Here is a 14,543-nt window from a genome sequence, read left to right as displayed (position 1 = left end):
TGTGTTTCGTTTACCGTCGAAGAAGAATTTGAGCTCTCTGATTGGCTGAAGGCAGAAACGCAGGAAGCGTGCAACAGTGCTCATGCAGTGCACCAGTGTAATGTTTATACTGTATGTGACATGAAGCAGTAAACTTAAGTTATTTTTCTACAATGTCCGAATTGAACGACTATTTAGAAGGAAAGATAACTTTCGAGGAGTTTGAAAGGCGGAGAGAGGAAAGAAAAGCAAAGGATAAGGTAATAATATTCCGCTTTTCTTCTAGCATCTATATGAATGTATGTAATGCGTGTCTCTATTATAGCGCATGTATACTGTATGTCCACTAAGCAGTTATTTTGGAATGTGATTTGGACATGCACCATGGTATTGTTGAAGTACTATGGAGTAGCATGTGACTCATGTTGTGTTTCAGGAGCAGAAGGGAGATGTGTCAGAATATGAAGAAGCTGCTGATCAGGAGGACGCTGTTCCGTCCACTTCAAAACCAAGTGCTAAAGAAACACGGCACCGTCAAACAGGTGGATATATCACGTACATTTCCAGGCTTTTTGTAACTTTCAGGGGGAACACTATAGGTGAAAGCGATAGAAAGTAATAATGAGGTATTTTTTATGAAACCTCACAGATTGTACCATCTTTACAATGGACCAGTTGCATAAACAACAGAACCCCCATGTTGAGACTGTGTCTTGTCTTAAGAACTAGTGATCAGCCTTACTTATCGGATTCAAATTAGACTAATCTAATTTTTTTTGTAACTGACTTAAAGGTATGAACAGTTCTGAAGAAGAAAAAGAAAAAATAATAATAGATGACTAACTCGTAAGACTAGACTAGGCAGTTTAATATGAACTATATTACAAGTGGCCCACAAAACACATTAATATAACCTCAAAATTAGACATTGATTTAATGAATGAAATATGAGATCATTTTGCATGCATCTTGAAACCAAAAATCTAACTTATAAATGTCAAAATAATATGCATGCTGCAGATAGATTATATGCTATTTAATAATAATATGCTATTCCTGCAGATAGGAATAGACACTTTGCCTTATTTCAAACTGAATAAATATGATATAAAACACAGTTGAGAAGCAGTGTGCAGTGTTTGGTTTATGTGTGTATAGACGAGTAAGAGATTTATGAGGCAAAGAGCTGAAAAACACTCATTCTAAGAAACTATTTATTAAAGTTAGGCTAAGCGTATGGTAGAATGCATACAGAACAAAATATAATAACTTAAACATAATTTTCAGAATATTGTGCAATGTGCGTGTTAAATCAGTGTTAAATTGGGTGTTTTATAAATTACACTACCATTCAAAAGTTTGGGGTAAGCAGTAATATTCTGAAATATTATTACAGTTTTAAATAAACTGTAATAGTTTATTAACAATTTTCAAATGTAATGTATTCCTGATGCAAAGCTGAATTTTCAGCATCATTACTGCAGTCTTCAGTGTCACATGATCGTTCAGAAATCCTTCTAATATGCTGATTTGCTGCTCAAGAAACTTTTCATATTATTAACAAAACAGTTGCTTAATATTTTTGTGGAAGCTGTGATACATTTTTTCAGGATTCTTTGATAAGCAGAAGTTCAAAAGAAAATGTATTTGATAATTTGATATTTTTTTGTAACGTTATAAATCTCTTTGTTTACCCTCACTTTTGATCAATTTAATGCATTCTTATGGAATAAAAATATGAATTTATTAAAAAAATAAAATCGTATCAACTTCAAACACAGTACTGTGTTTTTTGATCCCGAAATTTGATCCCAGGATTTATTGATTGACTGACAGATAATAGATCAGATTTTAGTTTCCTATTCTTGCTTGTATGGCAAACACATCAAGAGCATTTGACTGAGGCAGGTGGGAATCAATATTCAGCGTCACACAACATCACATCACAAGCTGTGTTTTGTGTGATCTCTAACAGAGACGGCAGAAGAAGGAGTCAGTCCATCTGTTCAGAAAGCTTTTGCCTCCATGATCGGAGAGGGACTGGAGGAGTGTGTGGAGGAGGATGAAGATAATGAAGATGGAGAGATGGATTGGAGAGACATTGGAGAGGAGGATGGAGACGACGATGATGAAGAAGAAGAAGAAGAAGAAGAAGAAGAGGACAATGACGACAATGAAGTCACACCCGGAGATGTGTTTGCCTTAGAAATGGAGCTGAACCGTGAGAATAAAAAAATGATGAAGGTTGGTAGATTGCCCTGCTAGGTCAGCATTAATAATCAATAACAATAAAATTAATAAAATATATATATATAAAAAAAGGATGATCTAATTTTACATTTTGATCTAGTTACATCTACAAAAATGAGTAATTTATTATTATTATTATTATTATTATTATTATTTATTATGTTTTGAGTTCCTGAATAAAGAATTAACAGAAGAATTCTCTTTATTTTTTGATACATTTATATACATATGTCATAATGCACACTTGATGCATATAATTAGTATTCTGTAATGATGATTAGCTATGATTTTATTAGATTAATTAATTTATTTTATGATTAATCTGTTTTTTTTGTGTGTTTTTTTTTATTATTTGAAAAATATAAAAATTCTGAATTAAGTTAAATAGTTAAATGTGTATTTTCTTGTAATAAAAATAAAATATTTTACAGAAAAGTAATCTAATATTATATATAAAAATGAGTTTAATTGATTCATTATATTGTGCTTAATAAAGTCAGGAAGTACTCTAGTAATAGATTATGAGTTTCTAAATAAAGAAATATCAGAAGTATCAATTTTTATTTTTTTTGCTAACGCCTACAGGTATCAATAATCACTGTTATTGATCATGATAATTGTATAGCATTGATCAAATCTTCAGTTTATTTATAAGCACATTGTTTTTTTGTTTTTTTTTAGGAGAGACGTCACCGCAGTAAGTTACCTCGGGCTCTCAGAGGACTCATGGGAGAGGCTAACATCCGCTACGCTAGAGGAGAAAAGGAGGATGCCATCCTGATGTGCATGGAGATCATTCGCCAAGGCGAGTTTTGTTGTCAACAAAAGTTGATATTGGTCACTTGAACACACAGTGTTTTAATTGTAGTGGTTTCTGCACATTAATCAGTAGTGTCATTGAATAAACCCTCATGTCTCTCTCGTCTCTCTCAGCTCCTGTGGCCTACGAGCCGTTCTCCACACTGGCTATGATCTATGAGGATCAGGGGGACATGGAGAAAGCGCTTCAGTTCGGACTGATCGCTGCTCATCTGAACCCCAGTGACTATGAGGAGTGGGTCAAACTGGCAGACATGTCCCTGGAGCAGGACAACGTCAAACAAGCCATCATCTGCTACACTAAAGGTCTGTATACAGATCTACACTACTGTTCAATGGTGTGGAGTCTGTAAGATTTTTAAAAATGTTTTTGAAACATGAAGTCTCTTCTGCTCACCAAGGCTGCATTTATTTCATTACAAATGCAGTAAAAGAGTAAAATTGTGAAATATTTTTACAGTTTAAAATAACTGTTTTCTATTGGAATATATTTTAAAATGCAATTTATTCCTGTGATGCAAAGCTGAATTTTCAGCATCATTACTGTGCTGCTCATATTTTTGTGGAAACCATAATAAATTTTTTCAGGATTTTTTCATGAATACAAAGTACAAAATAACTTTTCTAATAATGCAAATGCCTTTACTGTCTTTGCTGATCAGTTTAATATATCCTTGCTGAAAAAATCTATCTATCTATCTATCTGGATTTTTATTTATGTAATAATAAAAATAATATTATTATATAAAAATTCCATATAGATAGAATATATTTTTTGTTTCATTATTTATAGTTATTATAATTATTATTATTAAGTTGTTCTTGTTGTAAATCTGTCTCTCTTCACATCTCTTAGAAATGGTTTCTTAAAATATTTGGTTTGGCTTTAAAATAAAATAAAAAATGAGATGAAGTGTATCGCTGTTTACTAACAGTCTTTTATTTATGTAATAATAAAAATAATATTATTATATAAAAATTCCATATAGATAGAATATATTTTTTGTTTCATTATTTATAGTTATTATAATTATTATTATTAAGTTGTTCTTGTTGTAAATCTGTCTCTCTTCACATCTCTTAGAAATGGTTTCTTAAAATATTTGGTTTGGCTTTAAAATAAAATAAAAAATGAGATGTGTATCGCTGTTTACTAACAGTCAATCACATGACTCTAATTCAGCAGATGTTAAAGTACTGAGATGCCTTTGTGAAATGTGTCTAGCACAAAATGTGTTTGAAGCACATGATGTCTGCTGCTTTGTTCCCAGCGATTAAATACGACCCCAGTAACGTTCAGTACATGTGGGAGCGCTCAAGCCTTTATGAGCAGGTCGGGGAACACAAGCAGGCCATGGACGGGTATCGCCGCATCCTCAGCCTGCTGCCACCCTCCGATGGAGAACAGTTCATGCAGCTCTCACGAGACATGGCTAAGTAAGTACGATGCTCCCATCTTTTGTTAGTCAAGGTTTTTTGCTCCATAATTTAGTTTCATGACATTCCACCCTTTCGCTGACCCTTAAAAATAAACTGTTTTTGCTACTGTACCTTTAAGACTTCACATGCAAGTGGCCTCTGTTAGTATCTATATTGTTGTTTGTATGTTGACATGTTAATGAGCTCATGGTTGTTCCATTAATGCCATGACAGCTTCTGAAAGCCATAAAGTACATATCTCTGCTTGTATAGTTTGTAACCCCAGAACTGTGCATGTGTTTATTTCAGGAGTTACTATGAGAGCAGCGAGTTGCCGTCCGCTATAGGAGTCATGGAGGAAGCTCTGGAGAGTCATCCTGAACTCGTCTCACATGAGTGTGTCAACATGGCTGCTGAACTCTTCATAGCCAATCACCAGCATGATAAAGCTCTGGAGGTGAGGTCAGAAAAGACTAGCAGGCTTTTCAGTGGCAAATATTGAAATATAGAGAGCAGAACAGGGTATGAATAAGACATGATGCCATTATGTAACTGTCAAATAGACAGAAAAAATACTGTAGTTAAATCGTCTCTGTAATTGAAAAAAGACAAACTTAATGAAAACATGCAGAAATCCGAGTAAGAAGATTATTTAAATCCTTTATAAAAATCAGTGCAGAATTACGTAATTCATGTGTATTTTTTCACAATAAAATTGCTCAAATGTTTACAAAAAAAGTAATAATATATTTTAAAATCAAATATTATATATAAAAATGAGTCTTTAAACTACGCATTATATTTTGCTTAAAGTTTGGAACTACTGTAGTAATGAAATATAATGAATAAAGAAATATTAATAGTAGTAATAGTAATTAATAAAGAAATATAAAACAAAAAACTATGTTTTTAAATATAATTTGATGTCAGTGCACACTTACATAAAAATAGTATTCTGTAATTATTAGTTATGATTAATATTTTACAATTTAGATCATTTTAATGCATGGATTTTTATATTAATTTATGTTTTATTATTATTAATAATGTCATTGTTTATAATGTAAAAAAAGATATTAATTCTGAATGAAATTAAATAATTAAAATATGTATTTTTCTGCAATAAAATTAACAAAATGTTTACAAAAAAGTGATGTAATTTAAAAAAATTATTCATTGTTACATTTTGCTTAAAGTTGGGAACTGCTCAAGAGGTCAAGAGGTTCTGAATAAAGAAATACCTTGTTTTTCTTTTTTTTTTTTGCTTTAGCATCTCATGTCGTAATTCACACTTGATGCAAGATGGGTCTTAGTGACCATGGTCACTTAGTGATGGTTTCTTAGTCTTACTTTTTCCCACTATTGTATTAATTTTAATGTAAATGCTCAAATGTGTGCATCTGTAGGTGCTGGTGAAGTTTTGTGGCATCGTTCTGAAAAGAGAGGAGAAGGAGGAGACAGAGACACAGACGGAGACGGCTGACAACACGCCTGCACAAGATACAGAAGGAGAGGAGAAGAAAAACGACTCTGAAGAGGAAAAAGGTAAGACAAAAAATAAATGTTCTGTCATAATGTGTAATGCTGTACCACAGATGATGATAATAATGAAAACAAATAAATAAATGTTCAATAATAGTAATAATAATAATAGTATGTTTTCTTCTATTCATTGTGTGCTTTATATTATGCAGCCTTTGCAGTGTAGATTTTAGTTTGGCAGGACTAGGCTGATAATAACCTTGTTAATCAGAGAAAAGCATTCTGATCACATTGATGACATGTTTTTAAATGCATAGGTAAAATTGTAGAGGTGGTGATTCCTGATGATGTTCCAATCGACATCAGAGTGAAGATGATGGTGTGTCTCATCCACCGGAGCGTCATCAAACCTCTGGATGTAAGTACATTTATACACGTGCACACGCTCTCATTTATACAACTGATTTCCAAGTAATACTGTTGGTTTCTAAACAGTTTTGTATTTATTTATTTTTTATTAATTTTTTTTAATAATTATTTTTATTGAATTTTCACTGTAATACAAAAATAACAAGGCATCGCCCAAAAGAAACAAACCAAAAAAAATAAAAAATAAAACACACACACACATAGCTCAGATTATTAAATAAAACAGGACTACCCCATATATAACAGATTAGGGAAAGAAGGAAAAAAAAATGAATAGGGCAGAAAAGTTAAATGCCCAGACAGTTACACAATTACAATATTCCTTGTAGCATAATAGGGCGAAGATGAGGTTCCATATAGTCCAGATATGGAGTCCAGACTTTATAAAACAGGCCTGTTTTTTGATGTAATACATAGGTAAGACGCTCCAGGGGAATCAGTTAAAAAATTATCTTATGCCAACCTTTAAGTGATGGAGATTTATCACAAATCCAATTAAGTAAAATATTTTTTCTGGCAGCAAAGGAGAGAATATTATACAATTTCTTGTTAGCAAATGAAACAATGCATTTATTAGGTATACCCAATACCAATGAGACTGGGTCAAAATCCAACTGCATATTAAAGATCTTTTCCATTTCCCCCAGCACCAAAAACCAATACCTTTGCAGTCTGTTACATGACCACAGACAATGTGTTAAAGTACCTACTTCAGTTTTACATTTTAAACACATAGGCGATAGAGAGGGGTTAAAAAAATGCCTGCGATTAGGAAACAGTTTTGTATTTAAAAATCTTTATCACCTTGTATTAAATACATTTTTAAACATGTTTTTTACTGAAACACTTGTGAAAACACCATATATTCACAAATATCTGCTTAATGCCATTTTAACATTCAGAAGGAAACATTGATAACACTTTACTTTAAGGTGTCCTTGTTACACATATTACATGTACTTACTATTATAATAACAATAAATTATGCATAATTACATGCAAGCATCCCTAAGCCAAACCCTAATCCTAACCCTAACCATATAGTAAGTACATGTAGTTAATTAATATTACTCAGTTCTTAAATGTATATAATTACACTGTAACAAGGACACCTTAAAATAAAGTGCAACCGAAACATTTTAACACTTAAAATGAACAAATTACCTCTTCCAAATGATAGAATAAATGTGACGACGGATGTCTCATCCATATTTGATTTTCTCGCCTGTGACATTTTGTCTTTAGCCCATGCTGACGTCACTGATGGAGCAGAACCCAGAGGAGCTGGGCGATTTGTATTTGGACGTGGCCGAGGCTTTTATGGAAGAGGGCGAGTATAACTCTGCCCTGCCTCTGCTCTCCACCCTCGTCTGCTCGGAGAGATACAACCTGGCAGTCGTTTGGCTCCGACATGCAGGTTACATGCTTTACTGCACTAAATTTGGAAAAGCAATGATTAAAGTCGGTCATTATAATAGTTAAATGACTTAAGATGTCATCTGGTCTTGATTTGCTTGTTTGCAGAGTGTCTAAAGGCACTTGGTCATTTGGAGGTTGCAGCAAAGAGCTACAGTAAGGTTGTTGAAATGGCTCCACTCCATCTAGATGCGCGTCTGGCCCTCTCCACCCTCCAGCAGCAGTTGGGACGTCCCAACATGGCCCTCAAGGCCCTGGAGCCCATGTATGATGCTGAAACCCTTGCACAGGACTCTTCTGCTGCCCAGCAGGTAGTGTTGTGTTAGGAGGTGTGGACACTGAGTTGAGCTTGTGTATGATTATGTGTGTGATGTCTTTCAGGAACTGAAGCTGTTGCTGCATCGCTCGACTCTTCTGCATGCTCAAGGACGCACTGATGATTACATTGATACTGTGTTGACCATGCTGTCCATGCTCCTGAAGGTCAGAATCTGACTGTGCTTAATGTCTGATGGTGATATAAAGAGAGCAGTTTGTGACTTGTAGCAAGTATAATATGATATATACAGAATAAAATTCCATAACGGCAGAGATGTACATAAATCGCAACATACACTACCGTTCAAAAGTTTGAGTTTACTAATATTTTTTTAAATTGTTTTTAAAACGAGCGGCATTTATTTGATCAAAATAAATACTATAAAAACTGTAATTTTATTGCTAATTAAAGTAACTGTTTTCTGTTTGAAAATATTTCTAAATGTAATTTATTCCTGTGATGCAAAGCAGAATTTTCATGAATGAAGAGCTTTTAGGCTCGAAACGTCACCTGTTGTGAGAACTTAAAGATTTTCTTCTTTTGGAGCTGTGGTGTATATCTGATTGATCATTCTATTTTTCATTAATTGCATATATCAAACTGAATCAATCAACTAACTGACTATAATATATTGTCAGATTCAGTTTAATATAGGTAAACCATATTTTTCATATGAAAAACAGAAAAAAGTTGGCACACCTAGGCTCCAAAAATAAAAAAAATTAATACGACTACCACAAATCTGTTGTTAATAGTCTGCTATCGTATTTTGTCTATACTTGAATAATCTGATGAATCGGCCCGTATACAATTGAAGCAGCCTATATCAATGTATATTCAATTACCCAGCTAATATTTGTAGTCAACCACTCTTAAAGAGCTAGTAGTTAATTCCTGCTCTCTGACTACCAGGTTTAGGAGACTTGACATTTTTCACGAAATGAATTCTCTTCATCTAAAGTTTGAGATGTGGTTGTGTTTTCTGTTTTGTGAAGGTGGCGATGGTGAGGGCTCAGGTGTGTGTCGTCTCTGACAGGTCCTCTGGAGTCAAACATCTGAAGCTTATAAAAGTGTCACGCAACAACCTGACAGAGATTGTTGACCAGGAGGCAGCGTATCTGGATGTGATAGGTGAAGCACATCAGATTTAGCTACAGTAACACTCATTCATTGTGGCGTTCACTTCAAACTGTCCTCAGACTTGAGGATCAAAGTAACTCCGATATTCTCTTGTAAATTAAAAAGTAATGTGTTACTTTACTAGTTACTTGAAAAAAGTAATCTGATTACGTAACTCGCGTTACTTGTAATGCGTTACCCCCAACACTGCACATAATGAATTCTATGATCAATAATATTTACATACTACAACCCAGCATTTTGGTTCGTTAAAGTCAACAAATCTTTGTAAACTTAAATCAAGATGCAATTACTTGCTCCTTCTCTGAAACATCCTACCTTTTCAGCTGAAGTATCTCAGTGTCTTTCTCTCTAAGGTAAGACGAGTGTCCTCTCTCGAGACGACTGGTGGAAGCTGTTACAGCGCTGTTTGGCCGTTCTGTGTGAGGTGAAGCGCTTCGCCGAGGCCGAGTTATTAGTGGACTCCACTTTAGAGTACTATTCCTTCTACGACGACCGCGTGAAGCGCAAAGAGCTGGAATACCTCGGCCTGTCCGCCGCCTTCCTCGACCGCAACTTCCGCAAAGCTTATGACTATATAAGGTCAGATAAATCTGTCTATATATTCAGCATCCAAAATTAAAAAATCTAAATAAAATCAGCCAATGAATCAAAACCTGGTTTGTGTATGCAGTATTTTGGCTAATTTTATTTATTTTTACCATGCTTAAAACACAGAATCCTGCGTTTTCCAACAAATTTTTTTTATTTATTTTGGTGTAAAATGCAAGATTCTGTGTTTAAATGATGATAGTCTTTATTCTGTATTTTTAAAAACTTCTTAATTTTTTTAAAATTATTTTTTAATTTCTTGTTTATGTGCTTGTTTATACAGTATTTGGCTAATTTGATAATAGTTTTATCATGTTTAAAACACAGAATCCTCCACTAATTCACTTATTTAATTTTTTATTTAAATAATTATTTATTTACATATTTGATTTATTTAACTGATTAAATGTATAATAAATGCATTTAGCAGACGCTTTTATCCAAAGCGACTTGCAGTGCATTCAGGCTATACATTTTTTTACCAGTATGTGTGTTCCCTGGGAATCGAACCCACGACCTTTTGCGCTGATAACGTAATGCTCTACCACTGAGCCACAGGAACATAAATAAATGTGTATTTGTGATTTTGAGTTTTTTTTTTCTTCTCATTCATTCTTCTTATTTCATGTGTATAAATGTAATCAGTTTTTAAAAACACAATACAGAATATGTTTAAAACAAACAATCCCACATTTACCACCAAAAGAAATAGTTTTGGAGGAAAAGCAGGATTATTATAGTTTTATGCATAAAACCGTGATCAAATTAGCCGAATACGGCATAAACAATCACACAAGGGGCAACATATGTTTAAATCTCAAGATAACCTCAAGTCTAATATCTGAGAAATGATTCTCCGAGGAATAGTGGGTTGAAAATCTAATTTGAGGCTAAAAGTTTCTTTATTTGATTGCAAAGTGGAATTTATTTGATTTGAGAAGTGGCTTTAAGTGACCACTTGGTCTTCTTTCTCAATAGAGAACTGATCTTTAAGTACTTTATATATATATATACTCTATCTGTTGCAGGTTGATGTTAATGGACAATGTGGAACGGACTCAGCTGTGGAACGTGTTTAATCAGGTTACCCTGCACTCTCAGGATGCCAGACATCATCGTTTCTGTCTGCGTCAAATGCTCAAACATCCCGATAACCATGCGCTCTACCTTCTCAATGGACACACCTCGCTGGTTTCTGGGACTTTCAAACATGCACTTGGTATGGTTTAGACATTTGCTATCCCACAATTCTGGTGTTTATTACTAGGTTTTGCACATGATGAATGTGTCATAGGTAGTTGTATAATTGATTTGCGTTTGAGCATTGTCATATATGGCATAAGTGGTGAAAACTGCACTATTAAAAATGGTTTATTATTGTAACTATTATTAATATACTTTCTCGTCACTGATTAGGTCAGTACATGCAGGCGTTCAGAAACCAGCCCGATCATCCTCTTCATAGTTTGGTTGTTGGTCTCACATTCTTTCACATGGCCTGTCAGAGGTTTGTCATGAAAAGGCATCCACTCATTGTGCAGGTACAGTATGATGTGTTTTTCTAAACAAGTTACTTTTGGAAGCAAAGTTGTTGAAATGTCCCTTTAAGTTAGCTTTATTATATCATGCTATTAAAAAAATATAAAGAGAGAAATTATAAAGAAAAAAAGGTTTTGGTATAAGAAAGTTACTATTATATTATATTATATTATACGTTTTTTGTTGTTGTAATACTTATAGCCCGATCATCCTCTTCATAGTTTGGTTGTTGGTCTCACATTCTTCCATATGGCCTGTCAGAGGTTTGTCATGAAAAGGCATCCACTCATTGTGCAGGTACAGTATGATGTGTTTTTCTAAACAAGTTACTTTTGGAAGCAAAGTTGTTGAAATGTCCCTTTAAGTTAGCTTTATTATATCATGCTATTAAAAAAATATAAAGAGAGAAATTATAAAGAAAAAAAGGTTTTGGTATAAGAAAGTTACTATTATATTATATTATATTATAAGTTTTTTGTTGTTGTAATACTTATACATTTTACACATTAATTTACTGCTTAATTCAAAGGGGTTGTATTACAAATTTATTTTATTTTTATTTTTTTTGTATTTATTTTTTTTTCATGTGCCCATGTGGCAGTAATGAGAATTTATGGGGCAAATGTGCTTAATTGTCATAAATATTTATTTATTTATTTTATTTATTTAGTCATTTATCAGATGCTTTTATCCAAAGCGACTTACAAATAAGGACAACAGAAGCAATCAATTGTAGTATTAAAACAACTAAAAACAGATCCAAAACTAAAAGCTAAAACTTTATAAATACTACCTATACACATTTTAAAAATAAAGATATAAAATAAAAATGACAAATGTTTCTCCACAACAAATGGCCAAGCAAGCGCAGACACTGACAAGATGCGCGATACAGAACGAGACCAAACGCGATATCAGCACGTCTCCACACAGTAAACAAGACAAGCGTTTTATAAATAAATATATTTAAATATAATGACAAGTTGCAAAAACTCTTAATGGTCCTAAAGTATTCTTCATTTTAGTTATTTTAGTTATTAAGTAATTAATAAAAACAGTAATTTTAAAATGGCAAGATGTCAACCAGATGTCCCTGTTTAGATAGATAAATTAATTTGTGTGTATGCGCATATACCACATATTTTGGTTGTTTGTCAGGGTTTCTCATTCCTGTGGCGCTATGTGGATCTCAGAGGTCATTGTCAAGAGTCTCTGTATAATATCGGTCGGGCTTTACACCAGCTTGGACTCAGTCATTTAGCCATTCACTACTATGAGAAAGCCCTCACCCTCCCCCCACTCAAACTGGAGGTAAGATGCTTTCAGTTTAATATCTGTATGATCCAACATGCATCCATAAATCATCCCAGAGATCTCCCAAATTCTCACAACATGAGAGACACATTCAGAAGCTCTGTGCTATATATATATATATATATATACACGTATTAATAGGCTGTTTTTAATGCTTCGTGAAATGTAAATGATTTCTCTTGTCATTTGAAGGGGATTGATGATGACCAAGTGGACTTGAGAAGAGAGATTGCCTACAATCTATCCCTTATATACCAGTCCAGTGGTAATAAGGAAATGGCCCGCCATGTCATCTATACTTACTGTACTGTCTGACTCAATGCGTGATCAGACTCAGGTTTATAGTTGCTTTTATAAATGTACTTTTTTTTTTCAAATAAATTAATTTATTATATCTTTGCATTGAGTTTGATTTTATGTGTTAGTTCAGGTGAAGAATGAGTTTTAAATTCAGAAGTAAAAAAAAAAAAACAAAGAATTTAAAGTACAATACAATTGTCAGCTTAGTCAAATATTCATGGAGACCCAAAGCACATTTTTAAGGGTAAGGGTAATTATTTTAATACAGTGCTTGCAATAGTTTACCCAAATGAAAATTTGCTGAAAATGTATTCGCCCTCAGGCCATCCAAGATGTAGACGAGTTTGTTTCTTAATGGGAACAGATTTGGAGAAATTTAGACATCATCAACTGTTCACCAATGGATCCTCTGCAGTGAATGGCTGCCGTCAGAATGAGAGTCCAAAACAGCTGATAAAAACATCACAATAATCCACAAGTAATCCACACCACTCCAGTCCATTAATTACGTCTATCATGTCTTGTGAAGTGAAAATCTGCTTGTTTTGGTCAGTAAATTTTCAGCAGATTTTAATTTTTAGGTGACCTGTTCTATTATTAAGCAAATTAAGCTTAATAATAGATAGCTTTTTTTCCCTCCTTGGTCTCCACCCTTGTTCACCCCACACTGTGAGAAATGAATCAGTTCACCTTATTGAATCGGTTCATTTGGGTGATTCATTACCATGAACCGTGTCCAAGCAAACGGTTCAATGAATCCTTTGAGTTTTTACAAAAGTGTTTCAACAAGTTGTTTCCACAAGTATTCACACAGAACAGGTTTTATATTACAGACAGAAGTGTCTTTAGCGCTTATTAAGACCGAATGGCAATTTATTTTTTAAATTTTTCTATTAAAATACATTTATAGTGTAATATACTGTTGTGTACAACTTAAAGGTGGCGCTATTTACTCGGAATGTTTTCTTGCATTCTATCTGCACAATTTTCTTTTAGGTCTTTGGCCACTGCTGTTTTTAGCATTTCACCGTGTTGTATTTTTAAGCTGGTGTATACAGGTAAATTGAACTACTCAACTTTTAAAATACATTTAATGTTATGTAACTAGTCTTTAACGACTATTTTACTTAACTTTAGCTTAACTCTCAGTCTTATACGAAAAGATTCGTAACGGCTAAAGACTTGCTGTGCGTTCCAAACGGGATATATCGCCCTCCGAAGGGCACTTCGGAGTGAAAACAATCATGGCCGCCATATTGAAGAGTCGTTCCAAACCGAAGTGCTCAAACTGGCCACTTCAAAGGGCCCTTCGGAATGAAGGATTTCGAAGGGTACAACTGATGGACACTTCGGGCTCCCATGATCCTTTGCGCAGATTCTTTGCATGATGACGGCGCCTCCGTGTGGGCACGTGATGACGACGCAGAAGGGCACTTCAAGAAACAGTTGTTTGGTCCCCTATACCCTTCAACCCTTCGAAGCTCTCACTCCGGAGGGTAAGCCCTTTGAAGGTATTAGGGCATAGGGATGAGCCCTTCCGAATGCA

At 34.0% G+C, this 14,543-nt stretch overlaps 1 protein-coding gene across 2 annotated transcripts; it reads left to right on the top strand.

Annotated features, from left to right (window-relative positions):
* Nucleotides 1-13,078, top strand: LOC107706835 (general transcription factor 3C polypeptide 3-like). 2 transcript variants are annotated; one of them, XM_016510670.1, is made up of 18 exons: nt 1-239; nt 422-521; nt 1,955-2,223; nt 2,911-3,034; nt 3,163-3,354; nt 4,320-4,485; nt 4,777-4,924; nt 5,874-6,012; nt 6,267-6,367; nt 7,624-7,795; nt 7,903-8,105; nt 8,176-8,277; nt 9,109-9,244; nt 9,610-9,835; nt 10,873-11,063; nt 11,261-11,385; nt 12,542-12,694; nt 12,890-13,078. In XM_016510670.1, exons 1-18 carry the CDS (start codon nt 153-155, stop codon nt 13,010-13,012), a joined length of 2,757 nt encoding a protein of 918 aa, XP_016366156.1. In that variant the 5' UTR covers nt 1-152; the 3' UTR covers nt 13,013-13,078. The 2 variants fall into 2 exon arrangements, with proteins under 2 accessions (XP_016366156.1, XP_016366155.1); XM_016510669.1 differs by having other exon boundaries at nt 2-239; nt 416-521; nt 12,890-13,077.
* Nucleotides 13,079-14,543: the final 1,465 nt, after the last annotated feature.

The sequence above is a fragment of the Sinocyclocheilus rhinocerous genome, unplaced genomic scaffold, assembly GCF_001515625.1.
Source record: "Sinocyclocheilus rhinocerous isolate Xijiao unplaced genomic scaffold, SAMN03320098_v1.1 scaffold2610, whole genome shotgun sequence".
Classification (NCBI taxonomy): Eukaryota; Metazoa; Chordata; class Actinopteri; order Cypriniformes; family Cyprinidae; genus Sinocyclocheilus; species Sinocyclocheilus rhinocerous.
This window is presented reverse-complemented; position numbering and strand designations above follow the sequence as displayed.